Below are 22,935 nucleotides of genomic sequence, written 5' to 3'. Positions count from 1 at the left end.
CTTGGAACCACCAGTCTAGCCACAAGGTCTGACTGTTATAGGAACCTGCTCTGTTCCTTTACAAAACCTGTTTTCAGGAATGCGTATCTGTCCTTCCCTAGGACACGTCAAAAGGGAATCACCGTTGCATCCACGCTTCAAAGGAAAGCCACCATGAAAAAACACAGCAAACCTCCAGGAGGGCCCTTGGGCATGCCCGCATCGATCATTCTTGGCTCCTGCGTGACAAATCCCACACGACATTCTATGGACGCGCCTTCCCCAACAGGAAGGCAGATCTCAGCGGTAAGAAGCCAAATATCTTGCTTGTTGATCTCGGTAAACCTGATCCTGCAGAGAGCACCGAGGCAGGCTGAGTGTCACTTCCTCATGCCACTCACCTTAGAAAATAACTGCCAAAGTCCAGCTGGAGGTAGGAATGAGACCAGTCCTCAACCGCACACATTCCGCAGTCAGACTGCCTGCGCTCAAATTACCCCCACTTACTAACGGTGACCTTGGGCAAGTTATTTAATCTTACAGAGGCTCCGTTTCCTCATCTGTAGAATGGGAATAATAATAATACCTCCATAAGGCTATTATGGGGATTCAGTTAATGCATATAAAATACTTTGCATGATTCTTGTCCTATAGTTAACACTTAATACATAGTAACTACTATGATGATCGTTATTATTCTCCCTATCACCTGACTCAACCAACAAGAACCCAACCCAGATAATGAGATTAGGGCTTCCTGAAGCTACCTCAGCCAAAGCCATGGCCGTCTGAGTGCCTCGGCGCTCTCTGTCTCTCTTCCCATTAACCCAAAAGTGATAAAAGTTGAAAGTCAACTGTCCATCCCCACCCCGGCAACTAATAAGTTCTTGTTCCCATCCTGTTTCTACAGACAAACAAGGGAATATGAAACTCCACCAGGGCAGAAGCAGCCACTTGTTCCAGGAGCCTCCTGCTGAAAGATGTCTTTTCCCTCCTGTAGCATCTGCCACGGGCTCAGAAAAAAACACATCTGGAGAAGCGAGGAGGAAAAAGGTTGTGTGTGTGTGTGTGTGTGTGTGTGTGTGTGTGTGTGTGTTTTAAGCATGCGTGCGCTTAAAAGATTAATCTCAATCTAGGAATGAGGTGACTCAAAGGGATGTCTCAGAGAACAGGCCTTACTTGCTTCTGAGCTCACCGGGTGGAGCTGGACTAAAGCGGTAGTAATTTACTAAATGTTGAAAATAGTGAAGTACAGGAAATTTCAGCTGCCCCCGATTAAAGCGTTATGGTGTTAACCAAACTTTCTGGTGCCAACAGAATCCCTTTTCCTGTTAAGGGGCTGAGGTTTATCTGTAAGCGTGTAAGGACAGAATTTGGGTTTGTAAGCAGCTGACCCACTTCAACCTCAAAATGCTGGAACCCAGAAATGATTTTGCTTAATTTGAGGGTCTGTCACCTTTGAAACTGTAGGATAAATTTTGCAGGTTTATCAACCCCCTTCAGAAGTCAGGTACACCTTCCTTAAAGACGTCCTTCGCCGTCTCTGGCCTGGTCCTGCCTTGAAATTCTGTGTGGGTCTTCAGTTTGGTTGGGAGGCACCTGTGCTGAGTGGGAATGAGCAGGGACTCTGGAATGTTCTGCCCGTGGCAGCTGTGTTACTTGAGCCAGTGGCTCACCACTCTGAGCTATAGTGACCTCCTCTGTGCACACAGATAATAATGCCAGCCTCACAGGGCTGATGGAAGGATGAAAGGAGATGAAGCATTTATGTGAAAGTATCTTGTGTCCAACTGGAAACAACAGCAGTGTTAGTTCATGGTGGGGATTCGCACCATCTGAAGTGGTCCTGAGGAGCCATGGGCACACCAGGTGGTCCTGGTGCCAGTGAGGGAGGTCGTTTTCAGTCTATTCAGGATTTTCTCAGATTTTCCATGTCTAAGCTGATCTAAACCTTTCCATTCATACCAGAAGGGCATCTGTCTTCCCAGGTTCCTTTGAACCAGGAGTAAACAGCAGGCCTGACCTGCCAGGGTCACTCAGGCCTAAGGAAAGCCCTCAATCTCACACCCAGTTCAGCCCAGAACCAAGCCAGGCTCAGAGGACAGGAGTCCCTTCCCTCAACCCATGTATATGATTTAGCAGAGGAAAGCAATATTTTCCACTATATTAAAACTCTGTAAATTTTTAATTACAATAGAGAAATTAAGGCTTGGCTTATCAGCCATACCTCACACAAACCATTTGAGTTTCCACATAGATTTCCCAATGCAAACCTTGTCAAACAAAATACACAAGGTCAGTATTCAGAAGAGGGCAGTTGGTGGGCAGCCGGCACCTGGACAGTGGAGGTCTCCAGGGACATAAATATGCTATGTGCATGTGTTAGGTTAATCATTTTCTTAACGTCTCATAATTATACATATTACCCTGAATATATTTGGGTGAATTTCCTTCCTCATTCAACTCTAAACACGTTAGGATACTTGTGTGTGTTTCGGATCTTTTTTCTTTTTGAACACTAAAAAAGTGAGAGACGTTTTTATTTTTCCTCCTGTGAAACTGAAGTCCCTGAAACCCAGCACACGTATACATTTCATAGAACCAAGTTCGTATGTTAAAAGCTGCAAACTAAAAGGAGAAATTTTCAGCAACTTCTGAATAATTGGAAACAGGAGACTAAGTGCTACCCATAGCTCCTTTCTCTCTCTCTCTCTCTCTCTCTCCCCATATACATATACACATACACCACACACACACGTTTTGGGGTTTTTTGGACATAAAAAAACTGGGTTACAGTTGTAGCTGATCCTGACACACAGTGATTTTTTTTCTAGCTATGTTCCTATTACAGACGTGTGGAGACAGCTAGGTATTCTGCTAGTGGCAAGATTAGGTATTAAACCCTAATGAAAGAAGAGTCTTCTCTCAAAGAAATATCATAGAAAAAAGCCTAGCTCCAAACACTGTTGTAGCGACATATAATTAACTCATTTAATCCTCATGGCAATTTATGAGGTGGGAAGTATGATTGCCCCCATTTTACAGAGGAAGAAATTGAAGCTTAGAGAGATGACATGAGGAAAGCAAACACAAATGTGTATTCCTACTTTCTGCCCTTTCTTACCTACAGGTTTGCACAGTCCACAATCTGAGCCATATTTTTTTCTCTTAACGACACAAGCCAAGATTTCTCCTTCTCCGGACATGGAAGTCTCAGCTCTATCATTTTAATCTGGCTCAGTTTCCCGACTGCAAGAGAAAGACTGTATTTCCTCACAAAGGCTCTTGAATTTACCACATTTATACTTCTCAGAGCAATCAGAGGCTAGGTTAATGGGTGCATAACCACGTTCCCATGAAGCAAAGCAGCCCTACTCTAGTGGGTTGACCGGTTTCCAGGTCTGTCAGCTTTATCTCCCAGCCCTGGGTACAGAAGCGACATTACACTCAGCAGCTTCTCATGCTGGAGATTCAGTAAGATACAATGTCATTTATCCCTTGCAGGCAGCAGGATTTAGATACCTGCCAGATGGGGGTGTGTTTGTTTTTACATTTTCTCCAGGCACCAAAGGCTTTGAAATCACCTCCTATCTCAGAGGAATCATCCAGAGTCCTGGACCCCCTGAGGAGTCAACTTAAAGCCAATAAGCCCCCAGCAGAGCTCTTCATCTTCCCCATGAAGATTCATTTCCATACCCAACACCCCCCAAAAGGAAAGGCACGAAGAAGAGGTAGGTCCCTGTGACTCGGTCTCCTGAGGGAACCCGGCAGGCCAGGAAGGATTGGGGTGTGGGTCCCGCTAACGCAGCCCTCTCCTAAATCGTGGCTGACACTCTTCAGGGTCACCCCCTTGAGAGAACTTTTTTTTAAAGAAAGAAAAAGGATAAGTCTACAAGTAGCTCTCTTCTGGTCATACTCAACTCAATTTTTAAAATATTTATTGAGTCCTCGTCAAGCAGAGCATTTTGCTAAACTGTGGAAGAAAATGGAAGTCAGCCATACTCATAAATTAAGTCCAATGCACCGTAGATGTTATAAAGGTGCAAGAATTTTCAGGCAGCTTACAACAAATAAATGCAATACATTAAGAAGGACAAATAAAATTGAAATTGAAAAAATAAAACACCTGGTTAAAAAGAGCAGAGAAATAGATGTTATCAGACATCTGGGATGAATTCATTGCTTTTGGTAAGCACTGGATTTAGATGAGTTACCTGGCAGCCAAGATAAAGAGGATATTTGGATCTTTGGACCTTTGCTTTATAAAAGAAAGACAAAAGTTTGTCTGAAGAGCCATTTTCCTGATTTTTTGTAATTTATTTTATTGAGGTATAGTTGATTTACATTGTTGTGTTAATTTCTACTGTACAGCAAAGTGATTCAGTTATACATATATATACATTCCTCTTCATATTCTTTTCCATTACGGTTTATCACAGGATACTGACTATAGTTCCCTGTGCTGTATAGTAAGATCTTGTTGTTTAATCTGTATTATCATATAATATACAAACCTGTATATCATAGTTTACACCTGCTCATTCCAAACTCCCCGTCCTTCCTTTCCCCACTGCCCTCCCCCTTGGCAACCGCAAGTCTGTTCTCTATGTCTGTGAGTCTGTTCCATTTTCCTGATTTTGAATTAGGTACCATTATTATGTAATGTTAGATGATTTCTACAATCCTTGTCAGGGAAGAGATTTTGAGCTTCTAAGCAAAGTGCTAAGAGAGTACAGGTAAGGGAGAGAGCAATTCCAGCTGGGACTTAGAAAGGCTTTTTGAAAGAGGCTTCTGAATGACCGCTCAGCTCACCCTACACCCTGCACCCTGCACAAGGAGAAATTCTTTCTGACCTTCCCAAGCCATTCCACATTCTTGCCCCTGGGACTTTTCTGGGCAAGCCGAGGCAAAAGGCAACTCTCTAAACAGCTGACTCCAATTTTGAAGAAGTCCTAGTTCTGAGCTTTCTAGAAACTTCAGCAAAAACGGCCACTGATTTCTCAGTTTTTGCTCTATGGCTGTTTGGAATTCTCGCTATGAAGAAGAATGTCTGTTAATCTTAAAAGACCAGTCAATGGAAGGGGTCATAAGGGAACTTTCTGAAGTGATGAAAATGTTCGAAATCTTGGTTGGTTGCATGGATATATACATTTGTCAAAACTCATTGAACTGTACACTTAAGATCTGCACATTTCAGTCCGTAGATTTTAACTTTCAGAAAAAAATTACTTAGCTCCTTAAAAAAAAACACATAGTATTACAGTATTTTTAAATGTAGGTTTTTCTTATTATTCAGGTATGATGAGGCCAATAGAGATCAGGAGACAACTGCCAGTGAAAAGATAGTCTGTTACAGTTCACAAGAGGAGAGAGCATGCCACGCCCCTCGAGGCCACATGGAGAAGAACCAGGGTCAGCTAGGAAGCAGAAGGGCTGGCTGAGTGGGGGTGGGGGGGGGGGCGTGTGGGGTGGGCAAGAGTCTTTATTGCATTTTTGGCAGGAAGGAATGGGCGAGGCAGGGCAACCAGGCTAAGCCGGTTTGGGATTGGCTAGTTTGAAAAGTTTGGGCAGGCTCTGTGCATCAGGGCTGTCCCTGGTTGTCTGGTACCTGGCCCTGGGGTCATTAAGGCAGGGGGATAGTGGCCTGGAAGTGTTAAGGAGGTCATGGCTGGGGAGGGGGGGAGGGGCTCTAGACTTATTGGTTTCCATATGAAATGTGCACTTGCAGGTGGTCCTTTACAGTCTCTAGGAACTGGCGAGCCCTGGGAGGGACAGCCTCCCCAGGGTGAGTAAGGTCCCAGATGTCAAAACACTAGAACAAAAAGATATGCTTACTGATTCACTTTGCTGTACACCTGAAACTAACACAACATTGTAAATCAACTATACTCCAATTAAAAAAAAAAAAGACATGCTTAATATACACAAAGACAGGCCTATTTGCAGGATTTGGTTAAATCCTGATTATCTCCCATGATGACCCTGGAAGGAAGGTCACCAGGCCATCATGGACCAGATTCTTAAACCTATTAGATCCATTGAGCTTGCCAACACACTGACAAATGAAAAATAGGAATAAAATATACAGAAAGTGAATCCATTGAGTTCTTCCTTCTTTTGTATGTCAGTGAGGACTCCTTCAGTAACAGGTGTTAGAAGCCTAACTCAAACTCTCGCAAGCAAAAAAAGAAATGTATTCACTCATGTAATTGGATAGTGCAAGGACCAGCCAACTCCAGGCTCAGCTGGATCCAGGCCTCAGAAAATGTCCTCTGGGCACTATTTGTCTGAGTCTCTCAGCTCTGTTAGCCTTTCCTCTCAAGCACGTTGTCCCCATGTGGTGGTAAAGATGGCCTCCTGCAATTCCATGACAACTTGTTAACCCTGGTAGAAAGAATATGCCTCTTGGACTTCCCTGGTGGCGCAGTGGTTAAGAATCCACCTGCCAGTGCAGGGGACACAGGTTCGAGTCCTGGTCTGGGAAGATCCCACATGCCGCGGAGCAACCAAGCCCGTGTGCCACAACTACTGAGCCGGCCCTCTAGAGCCCACTAGCCACAACTACTGAGCCCATGCACCACAACTACTGAAGCCCCCGCACCTAGAGCCCGTGCTCCACAACAAGAGAAGCCATGGTAATAAGAAGCCCATGCACCGCAAGGAAAGTAGCCCCCACTCACTGCAACTAGAGAAAGCCTGTGCTCAGCAACAAAGACCCAACACAGCCAAAAATAAATAAATGAATAAATAAATTTATTTTTAAAAAGAGAGGATAATGCCTCTTAAAAGCTCTTGCAAAAAGTACCAAAACTGCCTGTGATTGGCCAGGCTTGGGCTATGTGCCCACCCCGGACCCAGTCACGGTGGCTAAAGCAATGAGGTGCTCTCGTTAGCCAGGCTTCAGTCACTTGCCCATCCCTGGAGTCAGGGAACGGACCACCCAAACCACATGGTCTGAGTGAGAGAAAGATGGGTCCCCAAAAAGAAGAGAGAGCTGGCAAAAACCACAGATGTCTACTACAACTTGGCTTTCTCTTTGTCTCTCCTAGGTGCTCCTGTTTCTGAGTCAGCACCAGAAACAGAAGAAGAGTCCAGGCCTTTATGGAGGCCTCCCCTGAAGCAGGTGCCCCTGAAAAGACCAAGGGAATTAACAGTACATCTCCCAGTAGACACAGGGAGGGACACACTCTTGCCTCAAGGTAGCTATTCCTTCCCTCCAGCAACCCACAGGGATCTCAATCCAAAGGAGAGCCAGGCAAGACACATCAGGGTCCTCAGCCATAAAAAGGAGGCTGGAGGGACTTCCCTGGTGAAGCAGTGGTTAAGAATACGCCTCCCAATGCAGGGGACACGAGTTCGAGCCCTGATCTAGGAAGATCCCACATGCTGTGGAGCAACTAAGCCCGTGCACCACAACTACTGAGCCTGTGCAGTACAGCCCGCGAGCCACAACTGTGGAGCCCGTGCTCGTAGAGCCCGTGCTCTGCAACAAGAGAAGCCACTGCAATGAGAAGCCCACGCACCACAACTCATCACAACTAGAGAAAGCCCGCGCTCAGCAACGAAGACCCAACGCAGCCAAAAATAAATTAATTAATTTTTTTAATAAAAGAGGCTAGAAGGGAGGCCACTCCTCCCCGGCCACTTGAAGATGGCTTCTGCTCAGGCAGCAGCTGGTTTAACCAAAGTGCTGCAGTGAAACCAACTTCCTGTCTAGCTCACAAGTTACTTACTCACTAAATCAAACCCCCTACTAGTATTTCCTGGTTGCAGATGTAAAACAGCACCAAACTTACTACGTATTTGCTGCACGCTCTATAGTTTCTCCCATGTTTTTAACCAATGGAATTTCATTTCTAATCTATTTGGGACTATTCATGAGAAGTTCATAATATCAACAAAAGGCATCACTCCAGTTTTTCAAAACATCTGAAATTATACATATGAGTGCATCAAAGTGTATATTTTTATGTGTTGAGAGGTTGGAAACAACGGGCCATATTTAGAAAGCTCTATATTTTCACAAAACTGAAGCTCCTTCCCCAAGGGCAAGATGACGGTATCACAAATGCTAGGTGATCTCTGAGTGGTGGTAATCAGAAGAAGTAGAAGGATGAACGTTCATATTTAAGGAGTTCTTCCTCAGTGACAGGCACTGGCCTCAGGTTTTAACACATCTTATCTCATTTACTTCTCACAACAGTCCTACCCTCATTTCACAGATCAGAAATCTGAAGCCCTGGGAGATGAGTGACTTGTTTGAGGTCACACAGATATAAGTGGCCTCGCTGGGCTTGGAGCTGAGGCCTTCCAGTGTCAGAATCTGTGCTTTTATTCATTATACTGCACGGCCTCTCAGAATAAAAAAAAAAAAAAATGAACCCAGGTCAGGATGTTCTTGAGACATTTCCATTTTGAGAACGTCCTTTGATTATTGAGGCAGGGGCTTGTTTACCATGTCTCTTAAGTGAGAGTTAATCATCCTAAAGACTTTGAAGTTTTAAAAAAAAAAAAAAAAAAATCCACATATGGGGACTTCCCCGGTGGTCCATTGGTTAAGAATCCGCCTTCCAATGCAGGGGACGCGGGTTAGATCCCTGGTCAGGGGACTAAGATCCCACATGCCGCGGGGCAACTAAGCCTGCGCACTCTAAAGCCCGCGTGGCACAACTAGAGAGAAGCCCATGTCGCAGCGAAGATCCCGCGTGCTGCAACTAAGACCCGATGCAACCAAATAAATAATAAATAAATAAATAATAATTTTTTTTTTTAATCCTCATATGGCAAGGGTCACTCTGTGTGCAGACAGGTAAGAAAGCAGCTTTGCCCCTGTGCACCACAACGTCAGGGGCACCGCCTGAGCCACCAGGAGGGATGGGCAACACCAGGGAATTTCATCTTTGGTGCTGCTCACCTCACACTGTCCTCCACTTGTTTTGAGCTGCCATGTCCACTGGGGACCCAGTATCTAGAGCCTGTCCATCCTCTGCTACCCTGCCAGGAGGAAGCTGGGCTAAGAAGTCCCTGGTAGCTTGGTTAGTTCAGTGTGTGACTCAACTGGGTAGTAGATGCATTAAAAAAAAAAAAAAAAAAAAGGTCTAAAGAGGCAAGATTTTCATGGCAATCTTTCTCACACAGGGGTCCCTGGAGCAAGGGTGTTTAGAACTAGTAAGTGGGACTCTCATCGCCCCAGAGGTTGCACAGACCCATTTACGTGCTTAGCTCTGGATTGTTTCACTTCTCATATCATAAAAATGAAGCCAGATTTTTTATACGCACATACACACATACATATTTTATTTTATTGCTGAACCATCCGAGACTAAACTGCAGACTTTGTACATTTCATCCCTTATCAGCACGTATCTCCCAAGAGCAAGGATATTCTCCTTGTAACCACAGTACAATTATCACATTCAAGAAAATTAACATTGATGTAATACTCTTTTCTAATATATAGTCCACATTCAAATTTCTCTAATTACACCAGTAATATTCCTTACAGTTGTTTTTTTTTCCCCCAATCAATCCAGGATTCCACTCAGAATCATACATTGTATTTAACTGTCACATCTCTTTAGAATCTTTTCATCTAGAACACTTCCCCAGTCTCATTTTTCATGACACTGACATTTTTGAAGAGTTTAGGCTAGCTGCTTTACAGAATTATCCTCAATTTAGGTTTGTTTCCTCATGATTAGATTCAGATCAAACATTTTTGGCAAGAATGGCATGTTGGTGATGTGTGCTTCTCCGTGCATTACATCAAGGGACACAAAATATCCCTTTATATTAATTCCCTTTGTTGTAAGTTGTTCCATTATAAGTGATGTTAAATTTCATTATTCGGTTAAAGAGATGTCTTTCTCCATTGTTAAGACACCTCTTCCCTTTGTAAATAAGTAGCTTGTGATACTTGGAGACTGTGTGTGAAGCCAGCCTTTAAACACAAACACCAAGAGTGTGTTGAACATGAAATAAAGACCACTCTCTCTGAGATTAAGACAAGGTCCCAATCGCTTTTAGATTACCCTCTAAAAATTAGGTTTTGCCCTCCCTAGAGCAGCTCCTAGAGCAGAGCCTGTTTTGGGAAAGAGTGAGAGAAAGAACAAAGATTGAGGTCAAGACGTGCTTTGCGTTTATCATCCATCCTGTTACCCTCTAACTACCATCTAGAAGGGGCTACTTTGTACTTTATGACCTGGAGGAGCCATGAGATCACTGGTTCTGCTTAGAAAAATTGCTTTGTGGTTGGAACTCTGTAGCCAATAGTCCCATGAGCTTTAACGCTGGGGTCTCCCCAGTTAGGGAAGGACCTTGCAGCCTCCCTAGTCTATCTCCTATCTCAGGAGCCCATCAATAGGATGAGGATAACAACAACCACTGTTCAGTTCCTCCCAGTTCTTGGAGGTTCCCCAACAGTAGGGCTGCTATTCTAGTCAAGATAATCCCACCTTGGCTGTGGGAGATACCCGGCCTCTGCTCCTTAGCAGGGCTGGAAAAGAGAGACAAACTTGAGAGTGAGGGGAATCAGTGATCCTAGACACTAGGAGCCACAGCAACAGAATTAGAAAAGAGGTTCCTTCACTTTCTTACTGATCCAAATTCTCACTCGTACTTTTTCTCCTTTTGCTTTTGAAGAGGATGATGCTGCACCCCAGGCTGGCACTCCACCACTGTCCCTGACGGAAGGAAGAAAAGGTCCAGAGAGCCAGAGGGGCCTGGACAGCCCCAGGACATCAGGCCACAGCAGCCCCATGGGCCCCCACCATGTGAGACGGGCCGGCGGGGCACTCCCAGCAGCAGGACAAGGTAATCACTCCCGGGGTGCACGGATGCACCCTCTTGGCTTGTCTGTGGCTCTGGGCTCATTTTAATCATCCTCCAGGGCCACACATAAGCTGTCTGAAAGCCACCCCATTGAAAAAAGGGAATCAGCAGTGTTTCCAATGCTGTCAGTGGGATTAACGGTCACCATGCATATTCCTCAAGAGTCAGTACATGTTTTAAGGGTTTTCTGCACCAACAGGCACTGCCAAGCTGTTCTGTGCTTTCCTCGCTCCCGGCAGCAGCGTGTGATGACACAGCTCCCTGCGCTCAGCAGGGAGACTCGCTACTGGGTTTACCAGGCATTCTCAACACCGAGCCATAACCCTGCACGGGGCAGGGGAGCCTGGGGACGCTGCCAACAGGAAGAGTCCCCGGGGAGGAGTCACCCTCCGGCCCAGGGCAGAGCCTGAGGCCTGTACACAGAGAGAAAAGGACTCTGGATTTCTACTGAAGGATGAGGCAGGCAGGGCCACACCCTCTATGACTTAGCCCCACTCAGAGTTCTTATCCTTAAGAGCCAACAGTCCAGGAGGAAACTAAGACAGTGCAATAACAGCTTCCATGGGGGCTTTGATCTAAACGCAGCACATAAAGCAAAAGTTGCTTAGGGTCCAAATGACCCCTGAAAATCCCTTAGGGAGGGGCCATGCTGGAGACCAACAAACCATTTTCTAGAAAGTGCAGCCCAATCAGCTGTTCCTCCCTCATCGGATGATGGGTGGCTTTCTCTGATTGAGCACCAGTTGAAGGAGCTGGTGTGTGTTTGGGTGCCAGACAATGTGAACAAAGTATCTCTGTTAACAACAGAATCACACTCAGGGCCTAGAGAAGCTCACACTCGAGAGGAATGTGGCAACTGAGAGCTACCAAGAAGACAACAGATACCACAGCTTTCGTCCCATCCCAGGCTCGCTCAGAGACAGATGCCTCACTATTTAAATCCTGCTCGCTTGCGCTCCCCCTGCCTCGACCCAAGCATTTATTTATATTTGAAGCCTTGTAAGCATAAATTCAATACATGGATCAATAATTCCATATGTGCTTGCAGCTCCTCTGTTTAAGGCTGGAATGGTCAAAGTCAAATTCTCTCTCTCTCTCTCTCTCTCTCTCTCTCGCCAAAGAAACTTACAAACTATTTCCAAATGGAACCTTTCCCTTACAACCTCCTCCCTTTTATATTTGCATGGCAATGATGCTCTCTTAATATTGAGCTAATGAACTGAACTTTAGGTACAGTAGCGTCACCACCAAGGGTATTCCTAGGAGGTTGCATTGCCCAGAACAAATCACACCAAACACACACACACACACCCCGAATTAGACACCCTTACAAAAGGAGAACCTGATTAGAATGAATGCCAGGGCTGTGACTATGACGAGTGCAGCCTGAAGCCTCAAGTGTGTAGGCTGAGTGTGTGTAAATGAATGTGTGTATGGGGGCACACGTGTGTCTTAGGGTATGTGTGTGCTTATATAGCTATGGGAGTACATGTGTATACTTGTGTGCTCGTGTATGTATGTGTGATTATGCAGGCATGCAGGCCTGCCTGCGAACAAGTACACATGTGTTGCTGTGTGTCCTTCCTCATGTGTGATACATGTGTGTCCTTGCAGGCACACCTGCATATGTGTGCGTGCCTTGTGAGTGTGTATATATGTACGTGTGAGTGCACACCTTGGTGTAAGTATGTGTGTTTCCGTGTGTGTGATGCCTCTGCGTATATGTGTGTTTACACACTTGTAAGCATCCACTGTGGCTGATTGCCAGCTCTACTCCTGACCTTTTTGCCTTGGAAATGGGGAAGGTAAAGTTATAGAAACACCCTCAATATTTCTAAGCAACTGAGAGAAATAGAGCTTCCTTCTCCTCCTTGGCCTGAGCCCCTTGGAGTCACTAAGCAGTCCCAGCACTTGAACCACAGGGCACAGCTGTGCCGCTGAGTACTGCACAAAGGCGTGTGACAGAGCAGGAAGCAGAGGCTGGAACCACTGAGCCCTGTGCCCAGGAGCTGGGCCGCACACACTTGGAGGATGGGGCTCCCTTTCCTTCACACAAGGTGCCCTCTCCAGGTTCACCTTGTGCCTGGAGGGCTGCCTGAAACCAGAGGATTCCCCCTTTTCTAGACCTTCACAGAAGGCACGTCATAGGCTGTGGCAGCCCCGCCCTGTTCATCCCACACTGACTCCAGATGATGGGGCGTGAACCCTGGCCCTGCTCTGCCGAATCCCAGGCGTGGGGCTGGCCCTGCACCCTGGCAAGTTCCTGAGCACACCGGCATCTGCCCGCTGGGGATTCAGGGAGCACGGTCCAGGTTCAGCCTCCCTCCCCTGCACTGGTGCTAACACTGCCCATGTTTGTGCTTATTTTCAAGAAAAACCCAGAGACCCCACACTGGGACACTTCTTGCTGGGTCCAAATGGAGAAAACAGCTGCCTGTCCCTCCCAAGGCCTACCCAAACCAAGGAGCTTCTGTCGGGTGAAGGTAAGATGATACATCCCAGGTCAGCCTCGCTTTCTTGGGGGAAGATTTTACCTGCAGCTTCCAAAACTCCCCAGCAGCAGAGACATCATTAAAAACAGATGCAAGTCAACCAGTTTCTCCCCTCTCGCTGAACCCAGGGATGCTTCTGTAACTCAGACACAATAACCCAATGTCTGCATAGCAAGTTTGCTCTTGCTGGAGCATCTGGAGAGAGACGTTCCCATGGAATGGCTTGGAGGAGGCCTAATGTGCCGTGCTGATGTCTTGATGAGGATGATAAAGTCCTCTTGGTATTTGCCCAAACTAAACACTGCCTTTTCTCTTCTTTCCAACCACCCTCCAGAGGTGGAGGTGGCTAATTGGTAATCCAATCAGTTATCCTCGTTATGTGTATTGGTTCATTGCTGCGAATCATCTGGCTCCTGACAGATATCAAGGCAGTTTCCAAAAACCCTTCTGGCATGTTCACTTTTTGGAAAAGGGACGCTGGCTCTGGGCAATAACCATCTTGCAAAGGAAGAAAAAAAAATGAAGTCAGAGGGTGATGAGTGTCAACCACCCAGGAACCATCATGATGCGTATGCATGAGTCGTACAGCCAGCAGGCCTCTTAATGAGGGAGATTAAAATCTGCACTCGTTTGGTGGGTGATGTCATGACTGCCTCAACAAAAAGAACATGGAATCAGAGCCAGGAGATTTGAGTAGCCCTGGCTTGTCCTCTAGGTTGTCAGATGACTTTGGGTCAACCCTTCATTGTGTCCAAGGTTCCTCCTCTCCTTCGAAATAAGGGGATCGACTCCACCACCAGCAGCTATGGACTATTGCTGCATTTTACGTGTTGTGTCTGTTGCTGTGGAAGTAGCCATTTAGTACATGGATTTCCAGAAACCAGAATGCATTCGGTTCCAAATCCAGCATTAAAGAACTTCCATCACCACTTGGGCTGTCCCATGATATGAGTATAAAAATAACTTGGTTCTGAACTGGTGGAAGCAGGAGTGAGACAGGTGGAGGCCACTGTCACTGTGACACAGCTGGTGCAACAGCTGGAACGCAAACACGATTCTGTTCACCTGCTACACATTTGTCCACTCTCTTCCAAGAGAAATAGCTCCCCTTTGGGCAAAGCAAAAGCCAGAAGCAGAAGAGGAAATATTTAAGTTACATGTTTAAGTTTGTTGTCATCTCGTCAGCATCATGTTTCAGTCACTTCGGCATCCTCCGCACTTAGCACAGTTCCTGACACAAACAGAGCAGGATCACAGTAAATGTTCATTGAAAATCTTTCAATAATTTCCACACAAAAGAAAGAGAGAAATGAAATTTATGCTGAATAAATCGAGACTTGCCTGCCATCTTGTCTTAGTCCCATGAACAATGTATTTAATCCTACTTGCCTCTCAAACCTAAAGGCATTCACTGTGAGCTTGTTGAATAAATGAACAAATGAGTCATCCGTCAATCAGTCAGTCAGTCAATGGCCTCTCTCTAGCCTGTGCTCCATATACAGCTGCTGGACCTCCAGCCTCGACCATGATTGCATAGGGCCCTGGGAGGCAGGCAGAACCTTAACCCACATCTCCCTACAGGCCCAGCTTTCTAAGAGTCTCTGTTAATGGGAAAGCCCTGTTTTGTTTTGCTTTGGGAAGCAGGATACTGAAAAACATTTTCAACTCCTGCAAAGGATTTGCTCCACCCACACCAAATTCTTTGCAGCTGTTTGTTCAAATGTATCTTGATCACCATCCCCACCCTACTCTTCCAGTCTCATCTCCCACTATATTCAGGCCCACCCTTTTCTCATCTGTCTGACGGCCCAAACATTCAGTCTTCCTTCTCTTATCTCCCAGCCTTTGCCCAAGCTGCCCTCAAATATTTAGAATCATTTTAAGTTCCAGGGGAAGGTTCATCTTTTCCGGGATATTTTCCTCAATAAATCCACTTCATCTCACTGAACTGCTACGATGTAGTTTTCACCCATTTCTCTCTCTCAATCCCACTTTTGTGATTACTGTATTTATATGCATCCGTTTGTTGTTTAGCTCCCAAATATATTAGAAGAGTCCTAGAGATCCTCTTATCTTTACCATATGTCCAAGAAATGCGTGGACAGAATACCCCAGGTGCCATAAAGGAAAGTTTGGGGGGGATCATAGTTGTTGTTTTTTAATTTAAAAAAATCTTGGGTTAAAGTGGAAATATGATCTGTCTGATCATTCTGAGACTTTCAGACTCTGCCAGCATCTACTTGGAAATAAATTCTTAAGCAATTAGATCATGATATCTTGCTTTCAGATAGCATAGAAGAATGAGTATAAACCTTCAGAAGAATAAAAAAAAGATGTGAAGACTTGAGCTGGAATTCGACCCTCTTGGTCAGGTTGGGATATTGCAACACTTAGAAAATTCAAAGGCTTAAGAAAGGAAAATTTAACTTGGAAGGATACAAGTCAAAACATTGGAACATTGGAGTTGCTTATCCTTGATTCAAATCCTTCATCTATTCTCCTAGTCACAGTGGCAGCAACAGAAGTTTTCTTTCAGAAGTTCTTTTATTCAGAAGTTCTTTATTGCAAGAAGCTCAAGAATGTCTGTGCCAGTGGTTCGGTTTGGGACTCCAGGTCCCATGCAAATTTAAATTCTTCATCTCGTTCAGAGTTTCCAGTTGACACCTGCTCTTGTCCTAAAAGGATTTTTACCCCCAAAACTTGCCTTGTTTTTTGGTCATTTAATTAGCATCCTTCTCTCTTGCAACTCTTTCTTGGTATGGTGGTTTTAAAATATGTCTACAAATTCTTTGACACTTGTTCTTTCAAAAGGGGGAGCCCAATTCTCCTCCCCTTGAGTGTGTGCTGGACATAGTGGCTCACTTCTGATAAATATAGAATATGACAGAAGTGACAGTGTGTGACTTCTGAGATGGTCCAACCCCAGGGAAACCTCCAGATGACTGCATCCCTGATTGGCATTGTGACTGCAGCCTCACAAGAGACTGCACCGGAATCACAGGCCTAAGCCCCTCCCAGATTCCCATAGAAACTATGTGAGATATAGTAAAGGTTTATTGCTTTAAGTCACTAGATTTGGGCGTAATTTGTTTTCATAATAGATAATATACTGGTGTCATTTCCTGATGGTCTACATTTTGGTAAACAGAAAAATGAAGGGTCCAAGAATATCCCAGCTGATCTCAAAACACTGATTATTTGGGGGCAAACGTATGCTAAGTGGTTGACTTTCTCTGTGTTCTCCCCATTTGTCATTTGTGATAATGTTGGTTGTGGGGACTCATGGGTAAAAGGATCCTTCCATGTTGGTGGGATATTTGACAAAGTATGATTTTCCTTGAGTAGCCTTTCTCTCAGCAGCTGTTGCTTTAGTGAAGATGCCTAGAGATTTAAAAGTGAAGAAGCCCAGGGCTTCCCTGGTGGTGCAGTGATTAAGAATCCGCCTGCCAATGCAGGGGACAGGGATTCGAGCCCTGGTCCGGGAAGATCCCACATGCAGTGGAGGAACTAAGCCCGTGAGCCACAACTACTGAGCCTGCGCTCTAGAGCCCATGAGCCACAACTACTGAGCCCATGTGTCACAACTACTGAAGCCCACGCACCTAGAGCCCACGCTCCCAACAAGAGAAGCCACCGCAATGAGAAGCATGTGCAGCACAACGAAGAGTAGCCCCTGCTCATCGCAACTAGAGAAGGCCTACGTGCAGCAACAAAGACCCAATGCAGCCAAAAATAAAATAAATAAAATAAAATAAATTAATTTTAAAAAAAAATGAAGAAGTCCATTAGATGAGACAGCGAGAAGAAGAAGAAAGAACTTTGGACTAAATATCCAAAGTCTTGGGTTTTATTCTCAGCTCTACCACCCTGATTTCTGTGATCACTGGCAAATAAATCTACTGCTTTGGAGCTCAGCTTCTCCATATGGAGAAAGAGGAACTGGGATTAGATCCAACCCTCCCAGTGTATATCCCATAGAACTCCAAGTCCTCAGAAGGTTACCAGGCATTCTGTTAAAAAAAAAAAAGTTCTGAGGCCAAATAAGTTGGAAACCAGTAAGCTAAAGCGAAGCACATTCCTTACTGCAGGAGCCTCTGCTGTGTTAATATGGATTATGGTTCCTCAAGATGAGGACATGCAATGTTTCCCAAACTTATTTGACCACTGAATTCTTTCTTGTTTTTAGTAAAGCATTATGTGCCTCTAACTAGTTTTTGGAACACACTTTGGAAAATACTAAACATTATTTCTAAGGTTCTTTCCAGTTGTAATGCTGTGTGTTACTAAATAACCCCCTTTCCCAAGGAGACTCTCTCCGTAGAGCAGTTCTGTTGTCTAAGTCCTGAAGCAGGATCTCAGTCATTCAATAATTCATGCCTGTTCTTGCTTTCATTTTCCAAACATCAGTTCTGAATCACTGAGTCCACAATCCCTCCATCTCCAGGTAAAAAGAAGTAGAGGAAGGTAGGAGGAAGCCTGGGTGGCAATAAGTGTTTGTTAATAATCCATACGCAATCGTGTTGGTGGATTTACCAGTTCTCAGATGTTGAAATAAAGAAAAACATGGCTGGATACGGTCGCTTGGTACCCAGCATTTCCTTCCAGTGCCCTCCTGTACTGCAAAGGCTGGAAGGCTAAAAACTACATTTCCCAGATAACCTTTGCAGTTAGGGGGTGGGATGCAGATGCAGTTCTGCCAAACAGATGCATTTGCATGAGATTTGAAGGGCAGGAGTGAGGCAAAGGCACTTTGGCTACTTACCCTGGCAAGCGAGCTCGTGAAGACTGTCAAGAGGCAGTTGCTGCAGCAACTCTGTAAGCACCAAGTTCTCTATAGTAGCTCCATTTCTTCTTAAAATACCTTGGTGGTTTCTGTTCTCCACTGAGTCCTGACCCATATACTCTCCTCCCCTTGCAGAAGTTATGGGGGATTCCCATGAGGCTCGGCATGGGGCTAATTTGGGTCTGTCACATGGACCACAGGGCAGTAATAGCTCTGTTTGTCAGGACTTCAGAGGGAAGCGGGGTTCTTTCCCTCACCGCAGTGAACCCAGCACCGCATCAGCAGCCCACATTGGAAGGTGTTCTGATGGCCACATGCAGAGAGCCACTAAAAACCACTGGGGAGTCTTCTTTCCTTTGACAGAAACCTCTCACGATTCCTACAAGTACAAAGACTCCCCTCCCTCGTATTTGGCTGAAAATGTGATATTATCGCCACTTTTGCCTTCCAAAGAAGAAAAATGTCAAAAATAATAGTTCTCTTTGAATCCGCTGAAAATTCCTTTTTTTTAAGAAAAAAGTCAATATGAAGTGTTGAAGAATATTTAATTCCTCTGTATTTTTTGCACATGTACATATATTGTTTCTTACAGAGCCTGTAAAGCTGTAAATTCTACCTCCCTCGCATTTTTTCTGTTCCAGAGAACCTTAGAGTTGAGATGGAATGTAGGCATCACCTTCATCAGCATTTAAGCAGGGGAAGCATTTTATCAGACAGACTTTCTGAGAACACCTATAGATAAAATGGATAAAAGCAGAGCTGCCTGGTTAAAGTAGGGATGGTCTGACTGTGTCCCGCAACAACTTCTTCAGAGCCCAGCTAATTCTTTCCCTCCTGAAATGATTCCTGGCTGTGGGGTCTATGCAGTCACTAGAATTATGAGACCACAGTTTGAAAACTCTCCTTTATGGATAAGGAAACTGAGGCCCAGAGAGGTACGGTGACTTGCTCAAAGTCACACAGCTTCTATGCGGCAAATCTAAGGCTCAAACCCAGATCTTCCTGCACCTACTTAGGCCAAAGCTCTTCTCACTAGAACTTACTGCCTCTAGGCCCTCTTGTCCAGGTTTCTAGGCTTCAGTCCCACCTTCATTGTACCACCTCACCTGACCACCTCAGCCCACGTTGATTGCTACTATCTTAGGTCAGCAGTAATTCTTACTACCTGGGTCTCTCACCAGGCACTCCCTTACTTCCTCTACCTTTTTTACTCTTTTTCTTCATCCTCCTCCAAGATCTCCTATGGATAGATCCCCCTCCTCGACTTCTGAATATCCCAGAGAACATCACAGGTACTCCCAGAACGTTGCCCATAAATATTGATTGAAACTGTCAGTAGCAAAGACTTACGTGTTCCCCAATATCCATTTTTCCATTACTCCTGTCATTAGCAGAATCCCCTACCCTGAAGTTTAGTTGAACACATGGCTACTTGGCTAGAAATTATATTTCCCAGCCTTCCTTGCAGCCAGGTATGGTCATATAACTGATGTGGCTGATGAAATGTGAACAGAAGTAACTTGTGCGACTTCCAGGTCATTTCCTTAAAAGGAAATCACTGGGGACTTCCTTGGTGGTGCAGTGGATAAGAATCCACCTGCCCATGCAGGGGACACAGGTTCGATCCCTGGTCCGGGAAGACCCCACATGCCGCGGAGCAACTAACCCCGGGAAGATCCCACATGCCACAACTACTGAGCCTGCGTGCCAGGTTCTGCAACAAGAGAAGCCACCGCAATGAGAAGCCCGCGCACCACAACGAAGAGTAGCCCCGGCTCGCCACAACTAGAGGAAGCCCACGTGCAGCAACGAAGACCCAAAACAGCCACAAAAAAAAAAAAAATTTGTTTTAATTTTAAAAAAAGGAAACCATTGGACTTGGTTGTAGTGGTGAAGTAGCTTCAACCACGTGGAAGAGGGGAATACTCTAGGGGATGATGAAGCCATAAGATATAAGGAAGCACAGTGCCCAGATACCTTCAGGAAGCAGAGCTACCCTGGGCTACCCCCTTCCCTCTAGACTCTTACCTGAAACAGAAATACATGTTTATCTTTCTGAGTCTCTTTGTTACAGCATATAATGCAACTATATATTCTTTCTTAATCTGGACAAAGCAAACCTAACAGATTTTTCTGATGAGCATGTTTTTGAATCCTCCATTGTGCTCCATTCTATCACACGTGCATTTTTCATTTTAAACTGCAATTACTTAAACCCTTCCCCTATCATTCTAAATTAATTTCCCGAAGTTGGAGTGTAGTCTTTTCCCCCTTAGGCTATGCATTAAGTGAGGCTTTCTTTTCACCATACTTTGTAATGTCTAGGGTACAGTATTTCTACTTCCCACATCTTTGCTCTGCACAGTCACCTTGCCCTTCCTCCTACCACCTAAGAAGAAAAGATGGTCAAACAGGTGAAGTCTACAAGGTGTCTGTGTGTTCTGTGTAGCTTCAGAGTTAGATTGAAATTGCCAGGCACAGATTTAGTCTTGTCATTTTGTTTACACATTGGGGAAAAAGAATTCAGTTTATTAAATGTTTCATGTAACTGCACCCAAGTTTTGCCAAGCTGGGAACTTGGACCTTTTCTGTGTAGTGACATTTTAATTCTAGTTCTCATAACCTGGAGATCAGACTGTTGCTTTTGCATAATGTACATAGTGTCTCGTGACTAGAGTTTGCTTTGTTTTATAGTATCTGTACTCGTATTTTTCAAGAGCTATTTTGTAAATAGATGATATATTTCTCCCTTGAAAACACAATAAAAAGAAAAAAGCACCCAAAGAAAATGCATCTATAATAATACCTCCCATCCTAGATTGCATTGCTTTGTGACAATCAAACCAGATCATACGTGCAGTATATAATAAAGTATTAAGTAAAATTCCAATATAAAATATCATTGGACCTAAAAGAGAGAAGACCCATAATATCGTGTCCGACTCTTTAGATCAAATGGACAGAACGCCTACCATGTTCAAGGGAAACAGAAGGATGTTGGTATCAAGAGCAAACATGCTCAGGCACATATGTCATCTCATTCTATCATCCAATAATCCTTTGAAGGGAGTATTTTCATTCACATACCACAGGTGAGGAAACTGAAACACAGGAGGTTAACCCCCTTGTGCACATTGATCACACCTGGTGAGCAGCTGAGCTTATTCATTCCCAGGCCCGTCTATCCCAGATACTGTGCTCTTTTCTTCCCACTTCCCAGGGCTCAACCCCGGGCCCTGTGGCTGCTGCCCCCAAGAACCTCACAGCCCCTGTGAGAAAAAATTCACAAGCAACTGACTCTTCTGCAAGGCAGAATGAGATGAGTGCTGTAACAGAGATCTCAACAACACAATGCAGGGGCCTCCAAGGAAGGAGCGATGAATTCTAACCTGGGGGACGAGGACGGATTTTTGCAGAGGAATCTCTATTTGTACTGACTTTAAAGAAACTGGTAGGGAATTCCCTGGTGGTCCAGTGGTTAGGACTTGGTGCTTTCACTGCTGGGGCCTGGGTTCGATCCCTGTTTGGGGAACTACGATCCCAAAAGCCTCAAGGCACAGCCAAAAATTTTTTTTAAATAAATATAAACAAAATTCTATTAAAAAAAAAAGAGGGACTTCCCTGGTGATCCAGTGGGTAAGACTCCGTGTTCCCAATGCAGGGGGCCTGGGTTCCATCCCTGGTTGGGGAACTAGATCCCGCATGCATGGTGCAACTAAGAAATCGCATGCTGCAACTAAAAGATCCCACATGCCGCAACTAAGACCCAGTGCAGCCAAAAGTAAAAACTAAATAAAAAATAAAACAAAGAAAGAAACTGGTAAAGTGGATAAACAGAAAAGAGAGAAAGACATGACCAGCTGAGGGACCAGCATGAACAAAGGCAAAGAGATAAGAAAGCAGAGTCCACGCGGGAAATGATGAGTAGCCTGTAAGAGTGCCCCGTGGAGGGGCTTCATGGGGGGAGATGGGGCTGAAAGGCAGGCCAGGACCAGGCCAGGGAAGGCCTTGTGTGCCAGGATAGAGCTGAAATGCCGCCTTTTAGGCAACAAGAAGTCACAGGTGCTTGAGGAAGGATGTCATGCAACCCACCCTGTGTGCCAGGAATAGGCAAGAGAAAAGGCCGAGTGCTCAGGCTACTGTAGAATCATCCAGACAGCAGCTGACCAGGGCCTGGATGGAAGGCAGTGGGCAGACGCAGGAGACGCGGCAAAGGGATAATCCCCAGGGCCGCCGACTGGATGTGGGGAGCCCACCCAGCACTCTGAGCAACCAGTGACAAACCTGTTTATAGTGTCTCTTTACAAAATTGGCTACAATTCTCATCTCCAATTTTCTACTCAAACTACCATTTTTCTGTTTTCACTTTCAGCTAAGAGGATGACTTTCAGGGTCTCTTGTGTACAATAATTAAGATAAAACAACAGTCAAGGCCTTGGAGCCCGAGTCACCCCACGGCGGCACACACAGGACCACAGCCCTCTCCCACGTGGCACTCAGCTCCAGTACTCCTTTTACTTAAAGTCAAACTCCCACCGACACACATAAAACATAAATTCCAGTGCTGAGTGCCTCTCAGCTTGTCATGCACCGTGGCTGTTTTCAGGCTTATGTGCTCTTGGGGAAGTGGCTGAGCTCCCCAGCAGTATTTACCCACAACTGTGGTAAATAATATGAGTTCTAAGGAAAACCCTGATAGCAAATACTTGGGAGCTGTAAGGAAGAGGCAAAGCAGTAAGCAGTGATGGAGAGTGTTTGTCTAACCATCCTGCACCCTCTCACCCCGACACACATTGAGCTTTCTCTTTCATGATTGTTTTAGCCTCTTTTTCCCTTCCAACCACCGACCAC

At 45.1% G+C, this 22,935-nt stretch overlaps 1 protein-coding gene across 1 annotated transcript in view; it reads left to right on the top strand.

Moving 5' to 3' along the window:
• Nucleotides 1-22,935, top strand: part of KIAA2012 (KIAA2012 ortholog) — a 111,813-nt gene that overhangs the window by 21,424 nt on the left and 67,454 nt on the right. The window contains 6 exon segments of the mRNA XM_067740979.1: nt 102-285; nt 890-1,032; nt 3,542-3,710; nt 7,029-7,178; nt 10,621-10,791; nt 13,182-13,292. Coding sequence (XP_067597080.1) covers nt 102-285; nt 890-1,032; nt 3,542-3,710; nt 7,029-7,178; nt 10,621-10,791; nt 13,182-13,292 — 928 coding nt within the window.

Source organism: Pseudorca crassidens, chromosome 6 (genome assembly GCF_039906515.1).
Source record: "Pseudorca crassidens isolate mPseCra1 chromosome 6, mPseCra1.hap1, whole genome shotgun sequence".
Lineage (NCBI taxonomy): Eukaryota > Metazoa > Chordata > Mammalia > Artiodactyla > Delphinidae > Pseudorca > Pseudorca crassidens.
Note: the sequence above shows the minus strand (reverse complement) of the source record. Positions and strands in the feature narration are given on the sequence as shown.